The sequence below is a fragment of the Macadamia integrifolia genome, unplaced genomic scaffold (assembly GCF_013358625.1).
Source record: "Macadamia integrifolia cultivar HAES 741 unplaced genomic scaffold, SCU_Mint_v3 scaffold262, whole genome shotgun sequence".
Classification (NCBI taxonomy): domain Eukaryota; kingdom Viridiplantae; phylum Streptophyta; class Magnoliopsida; order Proteales; family Proteaceae; genus Macadamia; species Macadamia integrifolia.
The window spans coordinates 315,704-331,518 of NW_024868838.1; the positions used below are offsets into that span (position 1 = coordinate 315,704).

Sequence of the window (15,815 nt, forward strand, 5' to 3'; positions counted from 1 at the left end):
TTTGGAGAAAAGTACCATAAGCCTGGGGTTTATTGAATTTTTATTCATGGAAAATGTGTATCATTAACCACTATCTTATGCTGGGAAAAATTATTGAAGCAACAAGAGTTTTGTTTATGGATTAAAGTAAGCTCGAGACTTAGGATGGCAGGAAATGGAAGTTTTGTGTGATTTGAAGGGGTTGGAACGACTCGTTTTGGAGAAAAGTACCAAATCGTGGCCTTGGAGCATCATCCCATCTTTTATGGATGTCTATGACATCATCCCCCACCCTATTTTTGGGTTGAGGCCTATCATTGAATGGTCCTTACCCTCAAATTTTTTGCATACCAAACTAGATTTACAGAACTTGTTTTCTCTTCCCGGATTTTTATGTCAATAAATACAAAAACACTAAACCTTGAATACTAGACCCTAAACCTTATACCCTATACGTTAAACCTTAAATTGTGAACCCTCAACCCCGAAACTCTGACGGCAACTAAAACTCTATAACTCGAGCCCAACCCAACTTCTAAACCCTAAACTTAATCCCTTAACCCTACATAGTAAAATCCAACATCCGAAAAATATATTTTAAACCCTAAATCCTATCAAAACTCTAAAGCCTAAAGCCCAAGCCCAACCTAACTTCTAAACCCTGAGCCTGAAAACCTAATCCCTAATCTTCACATTAAACTCCAACCACAAAAAAATATACCTTAAACAAGGCAAGAGAAGAGTTTGGTAGGGTTTCAAAAGAAGGTTGAGGCATGGTTTTAGGTAAGGTTCTAGGTTGTTGTTGGGTCGAAGGTATGGTATGTCTGGATGATTTTTCCAAGGGGGTGAGGGAGGGTTTCATGTGTATGGACGGTTGATCAGATTCTAGGGTTGGTGATGGGAGGGTTTTGGGTGCATGGATGGCTGATCAGATTTTAGAGCTTGATGATGAGGATTTTCTCCCGAACACCAATCTACACTCGACCCATTTCAGCTGGAGGGAGGCCGAAACCCACCCAAGTGTTTTCCTCTGTTTCCCTCTCTCTTACTCCTCTGTATCTCTATTGATCCTTGATTACCGATTTTTTTCAAACCACCAAACTGGGGAAACAGGCAAACTCTTGCCCTGAATAGATAGTGAAGAAAATTTAATAGAGACTGAGACAATATTTATTGAATCTTCATTACCATTATATATATATATATATATATATCATACTACTATTTAAAAGTACGTACTCCCCTTCTTTGGTATACTTTTCTAAAAAGATAAAAAAGCCCATTGACATCTACAAAAAAAAACTTTCTAAATGACCAAAAAACCCCTCCAAATGGAAGAGAAAAAATATAATTAAAAAAAAATGTGGAGAAGAAAGAGGAAAAAAAAAATGGGACCATTATTTGGGATTGGAAAACAATAGGGACCGTTATGAAAGCCTTGATTCAGCTTGCACCTCACCTTATGGTTACCCCTCGTAACTAAATATTTAAATTCAATATTAACATTCGTAGAAACCTCTCAATTGTTGGAGAAATTTTTTTATTTGGGGATAGAGAGGTTTTAAAGGAAATAAACGCTAATAACTAAGAATCAAATCATGGGCACATAATAACGCACCTCACCGCATGGTTACCCCTAATAACTAAATATTTAAATTCAATGTTAACATTTGTAGAAACCCCCATACGTTGGAGAAAAAATTTCGTTTAAAAATAAGGAGGTTTTAAAAGAAATAAATGCTAATAACTAGGAATCAAATCATGGACAGTACGCACGACAGGGGAGGTTAAAAAAAAAACAATAATAATAATTCGGAATCAATTCGTGGGAGCATTGTTTGGGGATAGGGAGGTTTTAAGGGAAATAAACGCATGGGGATCAAAAGACACCTCTCTCTCTCTCCCTCTCTCCCTCTCTCCCTCTCTCTTCCAAAGTCAAAAGAAACACCCATTGATTTCCCCGTGTTCTCTTTACTCGGCAAGTTTGAGAGACAGGAATATAGGACCCCCACCCCTCCAGGAGACTATCTCTGAACCGCGATCCTTACTTCCCCGTCCCTCTTCCCTACCGCCACCACCCCTACCTCTGCTGCCTCCACCAAATCCCATAACCTCATCCAAGCAAGAACTTCATAGCGATCCGGTAGATGTGCAGGTTCATTAGAGAGATGCTTGTTGGTGGAAGAAACCTCATCTTTGAAGCCAATGGAGATTCCATTAACGTTTACCACAATTGGAACCCTAAATTCTCTAATAAAGCCCCTCGGTTCAATATCCAGCAGGATCGGACGGGGAATAAATACTTCTTCAGATCTGAATAGGTTGATAGAGAATTAGGCGAGATATCAGATGCTAGACACTTATGCTTCACTGTTTCATCTCCTCCCCACTTTCCGGCAGACCAGTTCGAGTGGCTGCGATGATGTTCACAAAAGACGCCTCTACTACAGATCTTTACTCATCTCTCTTTTTACCTGTTCCTCTGGCCAAGCATAATACATCACATCAGATTTAGAAATTGTATATGTGTACTCCAACAATGAATACAGGTAATGACGATCTCTCTCTTTGTTCTTGATAATGGCCCACGAGCATGTTTCCTCTCTTGGTTTGTATTTGTTCAGATTGATGTGCGAGTGCACAATGGGTTATGTTTTAGATCATGTGCAAGAATATTTCTTAGATCTAAACGTGATTTATATGATTGTTAAACTACCTTTAACCTTTTGAATTTGATTCATTCTTATCACTGGTACAACGTAGATTAAATTTTTTTTTCCAAGTTTCACATACTAACTGAGTTTTATGATGGTAACCGAAGTTAGCGAAAACATCTCGCAGGACACATTAAGGGTCGCATGAAGCCCCAATTTAATCCCAAAAGTAGAGCAGAAAAATTGCTTTCAATTTGTCAAGGCACTCTTGACTTTTGCAAGAAACAATTTTTTCCGTGTGTACTCAATCTAATTGCAAAGTAGTTTCCTCTTAGATTTAATCTAATCTTGTTTGCTTTCTTTATGTTTCTAAAATAATATGTTTGTCTTTGTTATTTTTCCTTCTAACTTGTAAAGGAATATTAGTACGTCTTTTGAAAGACAGATGAGTATTGGTGGTGCGACAGTAGTACAGTATAGGATTCTCAAAGCCTGGTTACAGAGTAAATGGACTCCAGCTTTCAGCTAACCCTTTCAGTTTTCACCTTTCTTTTGAAGGAGTCAAAAGACCAAGGGGTAGGTTGAAAATGACTTGGTAATAAGCACTGAGAAAAGTTTTTGATGGATTTAACATGGCTTTACTGCTATCCCATTTTCTAAGCAAGTATGCCTCAGAGTAAGGATGAGTTGAAGAAGAATTGTTGTGATTGATTGATAATACGCTTGTGCAATTTTTTTTCTCTCTGTCAGATGCACGTTGACTAATCAAACTCTTTGTACCATGACTAAATCTTAATTTCTGTTTTTTATGGACATCACCTCAAATATCCTACCAAAGATAACCCAAGACCTTCATCTTCTCTCTCTCTCTCACACACACACACACACACACACACACACTCAGTTAATGTTTTTGCTTTTAACCTTGTTGTTTCTCTTAAACTTCATTGCAATGCATGATAATTTCAATTTGGTGCTTTGTTAATAGGTATATATATACTTTTATATCTATTTTTTGATTTATTGATGAGTATTCTTATTTTAATATCCATTTTTCGATGAACATGTGGAATATCTCTATTTCTGTTCAGCTAACTTGTTTCATCTTATATGATTTCTAAACATTTAGTGGGTGGATATTGAATGTTCATTTATATGACCACGAAAAATGCAAAAGATTCTTTGGTTTTCAAACATTTTTCTTGCTCTACATGTAAGTGAGAAAATAGCGTAAAAAAGTCCAAAACAGTTTTACTACTTTGAAGTCGAACAACTGGAAATGTATCTGGAAGCCACCTAATTCTTTTTATAATTTTGCTTTATGTCATTGATTAGTTTGTTATTTATTTGATGGATTTACTCCTTGCCTTATCCCCCCCTTCTTTTCTCATTTGTATTTATTTTTGTCGGGCATGGTTTCATTTATAAGCACTATTTTGACCTGGAAAAAATTAGCAAGTTTACTCAATCATTGAATGGCTGATCTGGTTTTCAAAAGTATGAGAACAAACGTATATTAGAATACATTAATTTTTCAAAAATGTTGAGAAGGAAAATGGGGCACTTGATGACCTCGATTGCAAACATCTCCAGTGACATTCCCTGTAGAAACCTATCACCACCACCTCGACTCCATTGCTTTCTCTTTGATTTTCTGACACAACAAATTTTCATATTTTGTGACAAAACCATTTCTCTTTCTAACCCAAAAACTAATTTAGGATTCCTTAATGTGAAAACGCAATAATGGTCTTTGAGAATCCATATCAAAGAGTGTTTAAAGAAGAAATTCACAAAGCTTTGCTGGTACTATATACATACAATTTCTATTCTGAAAGGTAACATGTTTCACATGCCTGTGACATCATAGTCTCTTCTTGGTATCATTCTTTTAATCCTACATTGAAACATATGCTTTCTGGATAATGATTTGCATGTGTAATTGTTAGAATGAAAACTTAGAAGATGGAAAATGAAAAAAGGGACGATATGACAGACCTGAACGGTATTGTTGGCAATGCACGAAAGGGATATGTCTAAGATAAGGCTTGAAGTTAGATTGGATGATGTTGCATACCTGGATGAGTCGAAATGATTTTTGGAAATGGTTGTTGTCCTTTCCTTTTGGATGGATGTCTGCGTATTTCTAGGTATGTGCATATTCGTTGGAGTCTTCTAAATATTCATCTCTTCAAGTGCCAAGTGTGAGTCAAAGTCTCGCGTCATTCGGATTACTCTATTTTTCTCTCTCTCTCTCCCCCCTCCTAGGAGATTCTAAGGCTAATTCAAGGATTTACAGAGCATAAAAATGTGATTCAGCATTGTCCCAAGTTCATTGGCATCCAATCAATAGTTGCCTCTTCTAAAGTTGGGTGCAATTCTGTAGAACAAATCTTGGGTTAACCTATTAAAAAAAATCTTGGGTTATGAAAAATATGTTGATGAAAACTTGATGGGCCTGTAGGATTATGCGTGTATGTTTGCTCCACCATCTTTTATATATATGTAGCACCTTCAAATACTTCTATGATATCATTTGAAAGTAAAACTTAATTCTAAAATTTAGGCTTTTGTCATTAGTTGGAATTTAAATAAGGCATAATCATATAGTGGATGAGGAGGTTATTCTTTGAAACAGATTGAGTATTATAAAAATTTTGGAATAGTAAATTTTAGTATTTTACATCTAAGGATAATTCTTTCATACATTTGGATTGTTATAGACATTTACTTTGGCAATCTTTGCCACTTAATGCTCACACGTGCATTTGCACATGCGAGTTTATTAGTATATATATATATAATATTCATAGAATATATTCTATCCCATCCATTTTATTTTATACCTCAATTATTTCTTCTAAGGAACACGCTTTAGTTTAACACTTATTTATACAAAAAGGGACAACTGAAATAATAAAAAAAACATCACGCATATACATAATATATATATATATATATCATACTAATATCTAAGTTCACGTACTTATGCTTCATGGCTAATCTTTTGTTGAACTACTTAATCCTTCTCGTTCTTCTTGTTTATTTAAGTTTCTTAAATTTCATATTTTTTATTTTGTCATTTTTGGGTACACTTAGTTTTTTTTTTTTTTTTAATTAGAACATATTTTCTAAATTCTCTCTCCTCACTTTCCTAATTTGGTTTAATTTTTTTAAACAAATATTTCCTTTATTTGTCTCACATCCTCCACTCTCATTGTCCTCCTCACACTTTATATCATCTATATGTTTATACCAAAAAGAAGAAAATCTACATTTTCTATATTCTCTCTTCAGCTGCTTTTCTAATTTCGTTTAGCGTTTTTTTCCCCTTAATGAAACTAATTTCGTTTGATTTCTTTATCAACAGTAAGTCTTTTGTTTCTTTCCGAATTTATGATGTAACACTCCTTTTTCTTCTCTTCTTTATCAATAATGAATCTTTTATTTATTTTCCAAATTTAAGATATGTGATATCCTTTCTATAATCACACACACACACACACACACTCTTTCTCTATATATCGGCTCTCCTCCTTCTCTATTTATTTCTCTTTCACTCTCACAGAAAAATATTCATTGAGATCAGAAAATTTCTTACTCCTTATCGGTAGGACTTTCCTTCACAGAGACCCAAACCACAAGCAGCATCATTTACTAGATCACTATGCCACCAAAATATATAGCAACTGACACTCAACATCAAAGATACAATGCAAATAAAAGGACTATTGGAGGAATCCTGCATACAAATGGTTGATTGACATTTAATTGCTCTGCGACCTGATAAATACTCAGACGTGCATTTGCATGTGTCAGTTTTACTAGTGTATATATATATATATAGAGAGAGAGAGAGAGAGAGCAATATGATTATGAACATAACCTAAAATACTTCATGTTCTCTCACTTTGTCTCCGCAAATAATCCAAACAAAAACAGAAGAAACCCGTAAGAAAATAAGAAATGAGTACAGAAGAGTACTATCTTCTCACATATCTGACGATTTGGAACCCTTGCCCCCAAAGGAAATCAAATCTACATATCTATTACAATACACATAACTAGAAATTAGGGTTTAATATGAAACCGACTGCATTAGAATCCTTAATCATGCCCTAATCCATGGTAGGGATAGGGAAAATAACCCTGCAAGGTAGTGGGGCCCACAAAGGAAAATACAAATTTCTGGGCATTCTGCCACTGAAACCTGTTGGCCGGTTAGCCAGGGGCTATCCCACCGATTGTCTGTTGTGGACTTCCCTACTAACTTACCTTCTACCTAGAGTATTCCACCTTATGTGGGACCTTTCCCACACATGTAAGCCACCCTAGATCTATTATACATTCATCTCTCTTGCCTGTCTCCATATTCACACAACTGTATCCACCTGTGCATAGCTGTTCAGCTATGCATCTACACTCTCTGCTTCTACTTTTACCCCTTTATCTTGCTCAACTAAATTCCACCTCTAAAACTGAGGGGTTTTAAATCCATGGTGTTACAATTTCTCCTCTCCATCAAAAAATTTCGTCCTCAAAATTTGTGAGGATGTTAACTCCCAAAACCTTCTTTAATTCCTATACCATAACTCTTTCTACAAGTCAGATCATATAGATTGCATTATGTACAATACTTATCATCATTGAATTCATCAATAGTTATTTATTTATATCTCAGAAATCAAAACCTCTTTAGTCTTATGATTCGTCTATTCTCATCATATAATTTTTTTTTCTAGCATACTCTCTATCCACAATGGTCCCTACAATTACACCTTGTTATACTCAATAGCTATATGAATCCTCAACATTTACTTTTGGTTTTATGAAATCTATCAATGTAGTTTGTGCCTTATTTTCTTCAATCCAGTTGCACTTCACACAATCATTTATCGTACATTATCCTACTATCATATATACCTCAAATAATATGGAATTCAAATTTCCACAAAGATCTTTCAGGTTTCAATAGTACTATACCAGTCCAATTCAGTACTTCAGTAAACCACTATATACTAAATCCATTATCACCAAATTGTAAGTGTTACTCCATCCAGTTATATTTTATAAAGAGTTCATAAAGTCCATCTTTTTAGGGTTCTTGATGTATGTGTATACTGCTTCCCTTTGTCTCTGATTTTCTTCCTGAGCTTTGGTTCCTAATTTACATTCAATTACAGAATCTACTTCCTCACCTATCAATTGATAAATGCATGATTCCATGTATACCACAATATTAAAATTTACATTGTTGGAATCACATCTCCATATGTTATGTTAGGATTTAATCGTCCTCCTAGTTCCACTCGATATCCATTTAATAAGTTTCTATCCGATTGCACATATCCAATACTAACCAACAATTAGTATTTTGTCACCTTTCCTCACATTTACCTCTAGGTTTACCATTCATTCCATTTCTTTAGATCAATTCTTGCGTTTCTATCATATTATCATTCCACAATGCAAATTTTCAATTTCTTTTATTTAGAATAGTGTACATCAGCATTCTGTTCCTCTCCTATGGTTCTCTTTAGTCCCTCATTTCATTAACTGCACATACCTACAATAGTCTATATTAAGATGCCAATACCCCATTTAGGCCATACTTAATGTATAATGAAAATCTCAAACTCAGCAGGCAATTCTGGCTAGACCGGCGGGATACAACTGGCGGGTAAGGTCCACGACCGGCCGGCCAGTTCGCCTAAATTTACAGTTACTTAATAGTACCTGAGAGCATTTTAACTCATTCCTAAAGTTTCATTTCTCCCTCCAGAGGTGCCGGTCTACCGCCAAATTCAGATCTAAGGCTCTCCAATCTATTTTCTGCCAAATTCCATACAATGCATCATCCCAGGTATGTTTATTATCTGGTATTTACCAGCTTTAGGTTTACTTTTTTCCATTCTCTAAAGATTATTCTAAACTAGGTTATGTTCTTTCCATTCTTCTTTTATTTGTGATATCTTTTGTCCCGTTACATGCTATTCTTATGCATTTCTATACATTATTCATGTAGGACTTATGGCTTCGGGAAGGTATACCTAAAGCAAATTTGCTACCATTCCGTTAAGGCACATGGCTAGGGAGGAAGGTTTCAATAATATTTGGTTCTGAACCCCTACGGATCAAGACAATTGGTCCCACTTCGTGTCCCGAGCTATGATAGTTGAGCGACCCATTATCACACACGACCTTCAAGCCTTCAAGGTAAAAGAGTTTTGAGGCCTTGGGTTGGGAAGCCATGCTAAAAGTAGAGGAAGAGGTGTACCCTAGGCTAGTCCGAGCTTTTTATTGTAATTTGACCGGGAAACATCTTAGCAGCAGGGATTATAATATTGTTAGCCGAGTAGGTGGCAAAGACATATCCCTTACCATAGCCGAATTTGGAGCTTTCATTGGGGTGTCGAGTGAGGGGAACAAGACCTATTGCCCTCCTAGGACTAGTTCTCGGGGCTTCTTCACTAATACCGAAAAAGATTTTGATTAAGGCTATAGTAATTGAGGGTGGTGAGGCCAGCTTGGCCCTAATAGCTACCTGGAGACCTTCTCCTAGGGTATTGTGCAGGATTGTGAAATACAATCTTCTCCCTATTAGTGGCCAGTTCAGTGAGGTGTCCTTAATGCAGGCTTACACTGCTTCATGTCTCTATCTGGGAGAGCAGATTAGCCTGCCCTATCTGATGCTGAGATGCATGGTGCATCAGGCCTATCACCCTAGTGATGGTCATTTGTTCTGTAGTGAAATTTTGACCAAGGTGTTCAAGCACATGAGAATCTGCTTAGAGGGAGAAGAGGAGTCCCATACCATACCATTTGATAGAGCCATCTTGGAGAAGAGGCAACTTCACGAGTATGCAGGCAGTGATGAGGAGGAGGTACCTACAGCCAAGGATGATCAAGAGAATCAGGAGGATGATGAGCTGCACATGAGTGAGGATGAGCAGCATGAGGAGGAGGAGATAAAGCATGAGGTGCGTGAGGAGCATGAGGGGGAGATACCTCATAAAGATGAGGAGCAGCAGGAGGATCCCCTTAGAGACTTCCATATCAGTGATGTGGATATGGGTCTCAATGGATTCACTATCGAGGAGATTGAGGGTCTAGGGGTATAGTCTCCCCATGTCCCAGAGGAGAGCACTTATGGTACTGCCCCTACTGAGGAGATTCCACGTTCCACCCACATACCTTCTCAGACTCAGTTTATGGCTGCTCCAGGGTCTACCCAGCCCACTACTCATAGTGGAGGTAAATCTTTTGATTAAATAATTCACGTTACAATTTTCATGCATGATTTACTTCTTATCCTAACCCTTGTTTCCTTTAATGACTCAAATGCCCCTACTCTACAGACAGTACTGGACTTCATGGAGAGAGGCTTCACTCGAGTCCACATCAGCTTAGAGGCTCTGAGCTCGAGAGTAGAGATTGTGGAGTCTGCTTTAGACGTATGGGCGGAGTGTTTACACATCCCCCCAAACTTCAGGCTTCCCCGCTACTGATCCTTAGCTCAGTGGGCTTCTTCCTCATTTAGTCATCAGTGACAGTCCCAACAGTAGAGTTCAGCTCCTTCTATACTAGCTGATCAGATTTCTTTTGTTTCAGCCTCTTTTTGTAATCCAAATCACTTATTTCTTTCGATTCTGTTTGCTTTCTATGTTTTTCTCTATTTCATTTGTCACATACTTGTATATTTTATCTTTTGTCTTTTATTGTATTACCTATTAATCACCACACACCTAAATATCGAGTTAGGTTAGGTTACTGCAAAGCATCTCGTTCTGATACCACTCTGTTACACCTTGCCCCAATTATGGCTAAGATATGCGGCACTGGATTCTTAACCCAGTCGGTCTGTAGCCAATACACAGGATCACAGATGCAGTATAGTAATTGAACTTATCTTTCAAAACACTACCTAAATCAGAGTACGCATATAAAATCCATAGGAAGCATAAATATGTGGAGTGATCAATTACAATGATATCGAATGTTATTATAATTACAGGTCCATAATGAATAAAACCACAGGGTACGATAATAATACAAATCTTACATCCAATTGAAATATGATACAAAAATATTGTAAGATGAACATCCCACTACATGTGTCTCATGGACACAGCTTCTCAACCGTACTAACCTCCAATCTATCTCAGCTTCGATTCCAACATCTAAAAATAAGTATCAACGTGGGGTGAGCTATATAGCCCAGTGAGGCGTCAACATGCAAGCACATACACAGATCATGAATGCTATCGCAAGCCCTCAGTGTCAACCACATATACCTAATGTAATCATCCACATGAATTTATTTATTAATATAATTTCCACCTAATTTCCTAAGTCTCAATATTTGTGGATATAAGTACTATAAACAACGTAGGTGATATCTCCTTCCGTGGTCGTTGGGCCTTAGAGATACAAGCTAGTTGCAAGCAGGAGTCAGCTAGTCCTAAAAGTAACCTCGGTCCCCCAGCCAATCCCTAGATAGTAACCCCTGACAGACATAGTCTCGAAATCCCACACTGTCATCGGTCTCCCATGCTATCCGACATCCATGCATATAGTATATCATACCATGTTGTGCCCTCTGAAGATACAATATGTCATATCTGGGCGTAGTAGTCCTCCACGACCTACCACTAAGTGGGATTAACCAATACTTCATCCCCTATTGGCAAGGGATTATAGCACTGGGGATATGTGAGCCTAACCATATGCATTACATGCATCCATAACAACCATAGCATCCACACAATCATCAGTGGCCATAGATGTAAAACTGACGTCTGAGCCCACGGTACCGAAAAGAACCTTGGCAACACTGTGCCATGGACCATAAATATTACACCAATCACCACACACTACCACACTATTCATCCATAAAATCTCGATCACATCCAAGTTGGTAAAATATGCATAATGTGAAATTATATAATTTTGTATAAAATGAATCCATAACACAGATACCACCACATTCCACATATGCATGCAAACACAAAATGCATATACGAAACACTCCGTAAAATAAGTCAAGCACCCACTCACCTGATTTCTCGAATATGGTGTTCTTTCACAGAATTCACGATCATGTGTATCTTCACCAGTACATTTCAGGTTCCTAGCTGATGAATTTGCATTAAGTTAAATTTTACTTTTAATAATCATTCACAAATCTTGTTTTCCAAACCTCAGTTGGATTCCAATACTAGAACCCAGAGTTAGTTGATAAGAAGCACATTGACCTCAGGTTAGTATTTCGTTTCCTACTAGCCAGACTAATATTCCAGTCCAACTCCCCAGGTCTGAATAGGTTGTTCATTTAACCCACATAGTTATAGAGCTCATTTTTAGTCTATTGGGATATATCCATAGGCACTTGGCCCATAACCTAACTGGACGTGCCTGTATTGCCCTTGATGTATTTGTGTACTTAGATAAGGTTCCCCAGCATAGGTGGGGGCATTACTGACATTTCACAACCCATTATGTTCCATGGCATTTTCTTTCTCTTCTTAGATCATAGAGTATGCCCTCACATGTCTTAACCATTACTGGGCAAGTTGGGATATACTTGTACAATCCACAAACTTCCATTAATATAATCTCTTTAACAACCCTATGTCAGGGCCAAACCAGCTGGCCGGTTCCCCTGGCAGAATAGGCCATTTGCAGCCTACAAGCTTTACCTCTCCTAGCAGAATTGTGCTGGACAGTTCCCAACCACTGTAGTGCACTCTACCCAGTTCAAATTAATTTCCTACACCTTACTAATCCATTTCCCAATCCTAGTTGGGTCTCTGTGTACCATGCTGGATCAATTGGGTCTCAATTTAACCTAATTCACTCCCTGGGTATGACTACTGATTATATTGCCTGTCCCTGGGCAAAATTGGAACCATGTGTGGTTGATTCCCATCACCAATTTTACCTAATTTCATTTAATAATTAGAAGACCTATGATTTTAAGGTTTCTGGGACGGTCCTACAACCATTCGGGTTCCAATTTGGGTTTTATAGTTGGGGCTTTTAGTGTGGGAGACTTTATTAGGTCCGCATATGCAATTCCCAACCTTCAATTTCACTTTTGCACTGCCCCTACCCCTAACCGATTCCTACTATAATTAAATTCACAATTTAGGGTTAGGGTTTACCTTCCCAATAAGTGTTGAGTGTGCAGGAGGGTCCACCATCAGTTGTACAACCTGAGTTCCAGCTCCCAAATATGGCAGCAGCACCTGGGTGTATGCAAAAGTAACAACCGCAACACCACTAGTTGCACCTCCAAGCACACAACAACGGTCGCAACAACAGCAGCAGCAACAACAACTGCCCTCCTTCCCTCCTTCCTTCTTCTCTCCTTCCTTTCTTCTCTCTCTTCTCTGGTTCTTTGTATTTACATTAACAAAAGGAAGGGAGAAACAACTAAACTTCCCTTAGGGTCTGTTTGGCAAAGTACTTAAACCTAAATAACTCATTATAGAAATTAGGGTTTAATATGAAACAAACTGTATTAAAACCCTTAATCATGCCTTAATCCATGGTAGGAATGGGAAAAATAACCCTACAAGGTAGTGGGGCCCACAAAGGAAAATATAAATTTCTGGGTATTCTGCCACCGAAAGTAGCTGGCAGTTTAGCCAATGGCTATCCCACTGGTTGTCTACTATGGACTTCCTTGCTAACTTTTCTTCTGCCCAAAGTATTCCACCTTATGTGGGACCTTCCCCACACATGTAAGCCACCTAGATCTATTACCCATTCATCTCTCTTGTTTGTCTCCCTATTCACACAGTTGTACTCACCTGTGCACAACTGTTTAGCTTTGCATCTACACTCTTTGCTTATACTTTTACCCATTTATCTTTCTCAACTAAATTTCATCTCTAAAACTGAGGGGTTTTAAATCCAGGGTGTTACAACCAACATACAACTAGTTGGGTTCATGCTACTACGATGCATTAGGTATCCCTGGCCCTAGAAATCACAAATCAGTTACCTAGCGATACAAATCCTACTCGTGATTAGGAGCTTGTCGGTCCCAGAATGCGACAATCGTTCACCCAGCAGACCCCTGATAACCCCCACTTGGCAGTCACGACACCAGAATTACCCTTTGCCATGCCAAACTAGTTTTCACCTCCAACAATAATCACATCGTACCGTGGAAAGTGGAATTTTGTAAGGGTTGATTGAACATACCACAGTTGGATTATCTAACATCTTTCCCCTTGTTGGCAAGGTATTGAAGCATAAGAAATGTGACCTTACAGGTTTTATGGAATACGATACCAAAATCACCATTGGCCACATCACATCCATGTCCAACCTATCTAGCATACATATAGTTCAATATGAGAGATGTAGTATCAGAATTACCATCGGCCACACCATACACCCATTTCCAAGTATGCTCATGGCATACACGATAGCAGAATTACCACCGGTCACATTGTGTATCTATAACACCCAATATATGATGTAATCATCCACATGGTAATCACGGTACCGGACCACCTTGGCCACACCGGATCTCGTCACATAATCCAAAACCATATATAGTTCAATAGCAATTAAACACATTATACAATTCACATATATCATACAAGCAATTGAATTAGCTAAACATGATTGCTATGGCATGCACACAATTCTATAATATTAAAACACTCCAACATCGGAAGCAAACAAGGAAATTATGTGTCCCAATTCATATTAGATATGCTGTCGACATCAAGTCCTAATTTTAAAAGCTTTTTGGGGCATCGTAGCAGAGAAACCCTTCCTTCGTTGAATCCTTTCCCATTGAAACTAGCCCTACATTCGAGGGCTCCAATGGATTTTTGGTTTTCAATTTGTTAGGATCCTTTATATTTCTTTTTTAATTGTATTTTTCTTTTCGTAGATATTTCTTATTTAATTGTCAAAAGAATATTCAAATAGTGACAAGATTTCTTGGTGGGGTTTAATATCATGGATTGATTAATCGTCTTTTTCTCATGTTTGGGGCTTGATGTGTGTTGGGATTTAAAATGTAACCGCAAGCATACGGATCAATGTAGCTACGGGTCGAACATAGGGAGAGCAGCCACTTTATTTTTTTTTATTTCTTTTAATAATGCAAAAGTGAACCGATTAATGGTTGTGATCTAATTCTAATTACCGTCCTAAACATATGTATCTAAAATAACGTCCTAACCATTCGTCATCTAAGAATTTAAAGAAGTAAGCCATGTAATTAAAAATAAATAAATAAATAACTGAAAATAAATAACCCACATAATTTTAAAAAAATAAATAAAGGAAAAAAAATACTCAAAATAAAAATAAAGTAAAAGAAATGGGAGAAAGATAGAGAGAGACTCACAAGTAGATTTCTCTACTTAGCTCGAGGGATGCATCATAATATGAGCTTCCCTACTTGACCAGAGAGTCACTCTTACAAGGGTTACTCTACTTGGCTTTAGGGAAAGGGAGACAATTAAAATAAAAGCAATAAATTGATGGTTCTATGGCTAGGAGGGGCAAAGCCAACACATACACTAGCCATGAACCTTAGGGAAAAGGGATAGCAATAATGTAACGACTGAAATTAAAATCCTAAATTAAGAAAGAAAGGGTAATCAGAAGAGGGAATGAGAGGGGGGAGAGAAGACTAATGAATGAGCCTACTTACTTGAATCAACGCTTGAACTTGAAAGTTTGGGTGATTTGAGATACTAACAGTACTAAAAACCAGGTTTGGAATAAACCAAATCTGAAATTTTTAGTACTAGAGAAAACAAATCTTGAAAAAAAAACTGAACTTGAAAAAAAAAAAGCTCCACGCCACATGATCTTGTCACCTAGATCTAAGCCTAGAACTATAACTTTAAAAATTACAACTCAATTGCATAAATCATAAATATAAAAGGTTGAATAAGAATAAAAGAGTGCTTGCATTAATTGACATAAAAAAACTATTACAAAAGTGATTGAAGCAAAAATAGAGAAGAACTAAAATTAAAGAGTAAGAGAGGGAGAGAAAGAAGAAAACTAAGTATAAACTAGAAAATAAACTAAGGGGAATAATAAAATAGGAGGGGGGAGGAAGGGAATTTTATAGGGTTTTTTTTTTTTTTAGGTCTTTTTGTGTAATGCTTGGTTTTGTTGTTTTCACCTTTGATGCCAAAG

The 15,815-nt window shown here is 37.3% G+C and overlaps 1 protein-coding gene across 10 annotated transcripts; it reads left to right on the forward strand.

Annotated features, from left to right (window-relative positions):
- The first annotated feature begins 1,871 nt into the window (after positions 1–1,871).
- Positions 1,872–10,373, forward strand: LOC122066883 (proline-, glutamic acid- and leucine-rich protein 1-like). 10 transcript variants are annotated; one of them, XM_042630708.1, is made up of 5 exons: positions 1,872–3,209; positions 4,583–4,783; positions 8,416–8,496; positions 9,196–9,887; positions 9,992–10,373. In XM_042630708.1, exons 2-4 carry the CDS (start codon positions 4,725–4,727, stop codon positions 9,752–9,754), a joined length of 699 nt encoding a protein of 232 aa, XP_042486642.1. In that variant the 5' UTR covers positions 1,872–3,209; positions 4,583–4,724; the 3' UTR covers positions 9,755–9,887; positions 9,992–10,373. The 10 variants fall into 10 exon arrangements, 5 of the variants coding, with proteins under 5 accessions (XP_042486642.1, XP_042486641.1, XP_042486640.1 ...); XM_042630707.1 differs by having other exon boundaries at positions 1,872–2,528; XM_042630706.1 differs by having other exon boundaries at positions 1,872–4,783.
- The last annotated feature ends 5,442 nt before the right edge of the window (positions 10,374–15,815 follow it).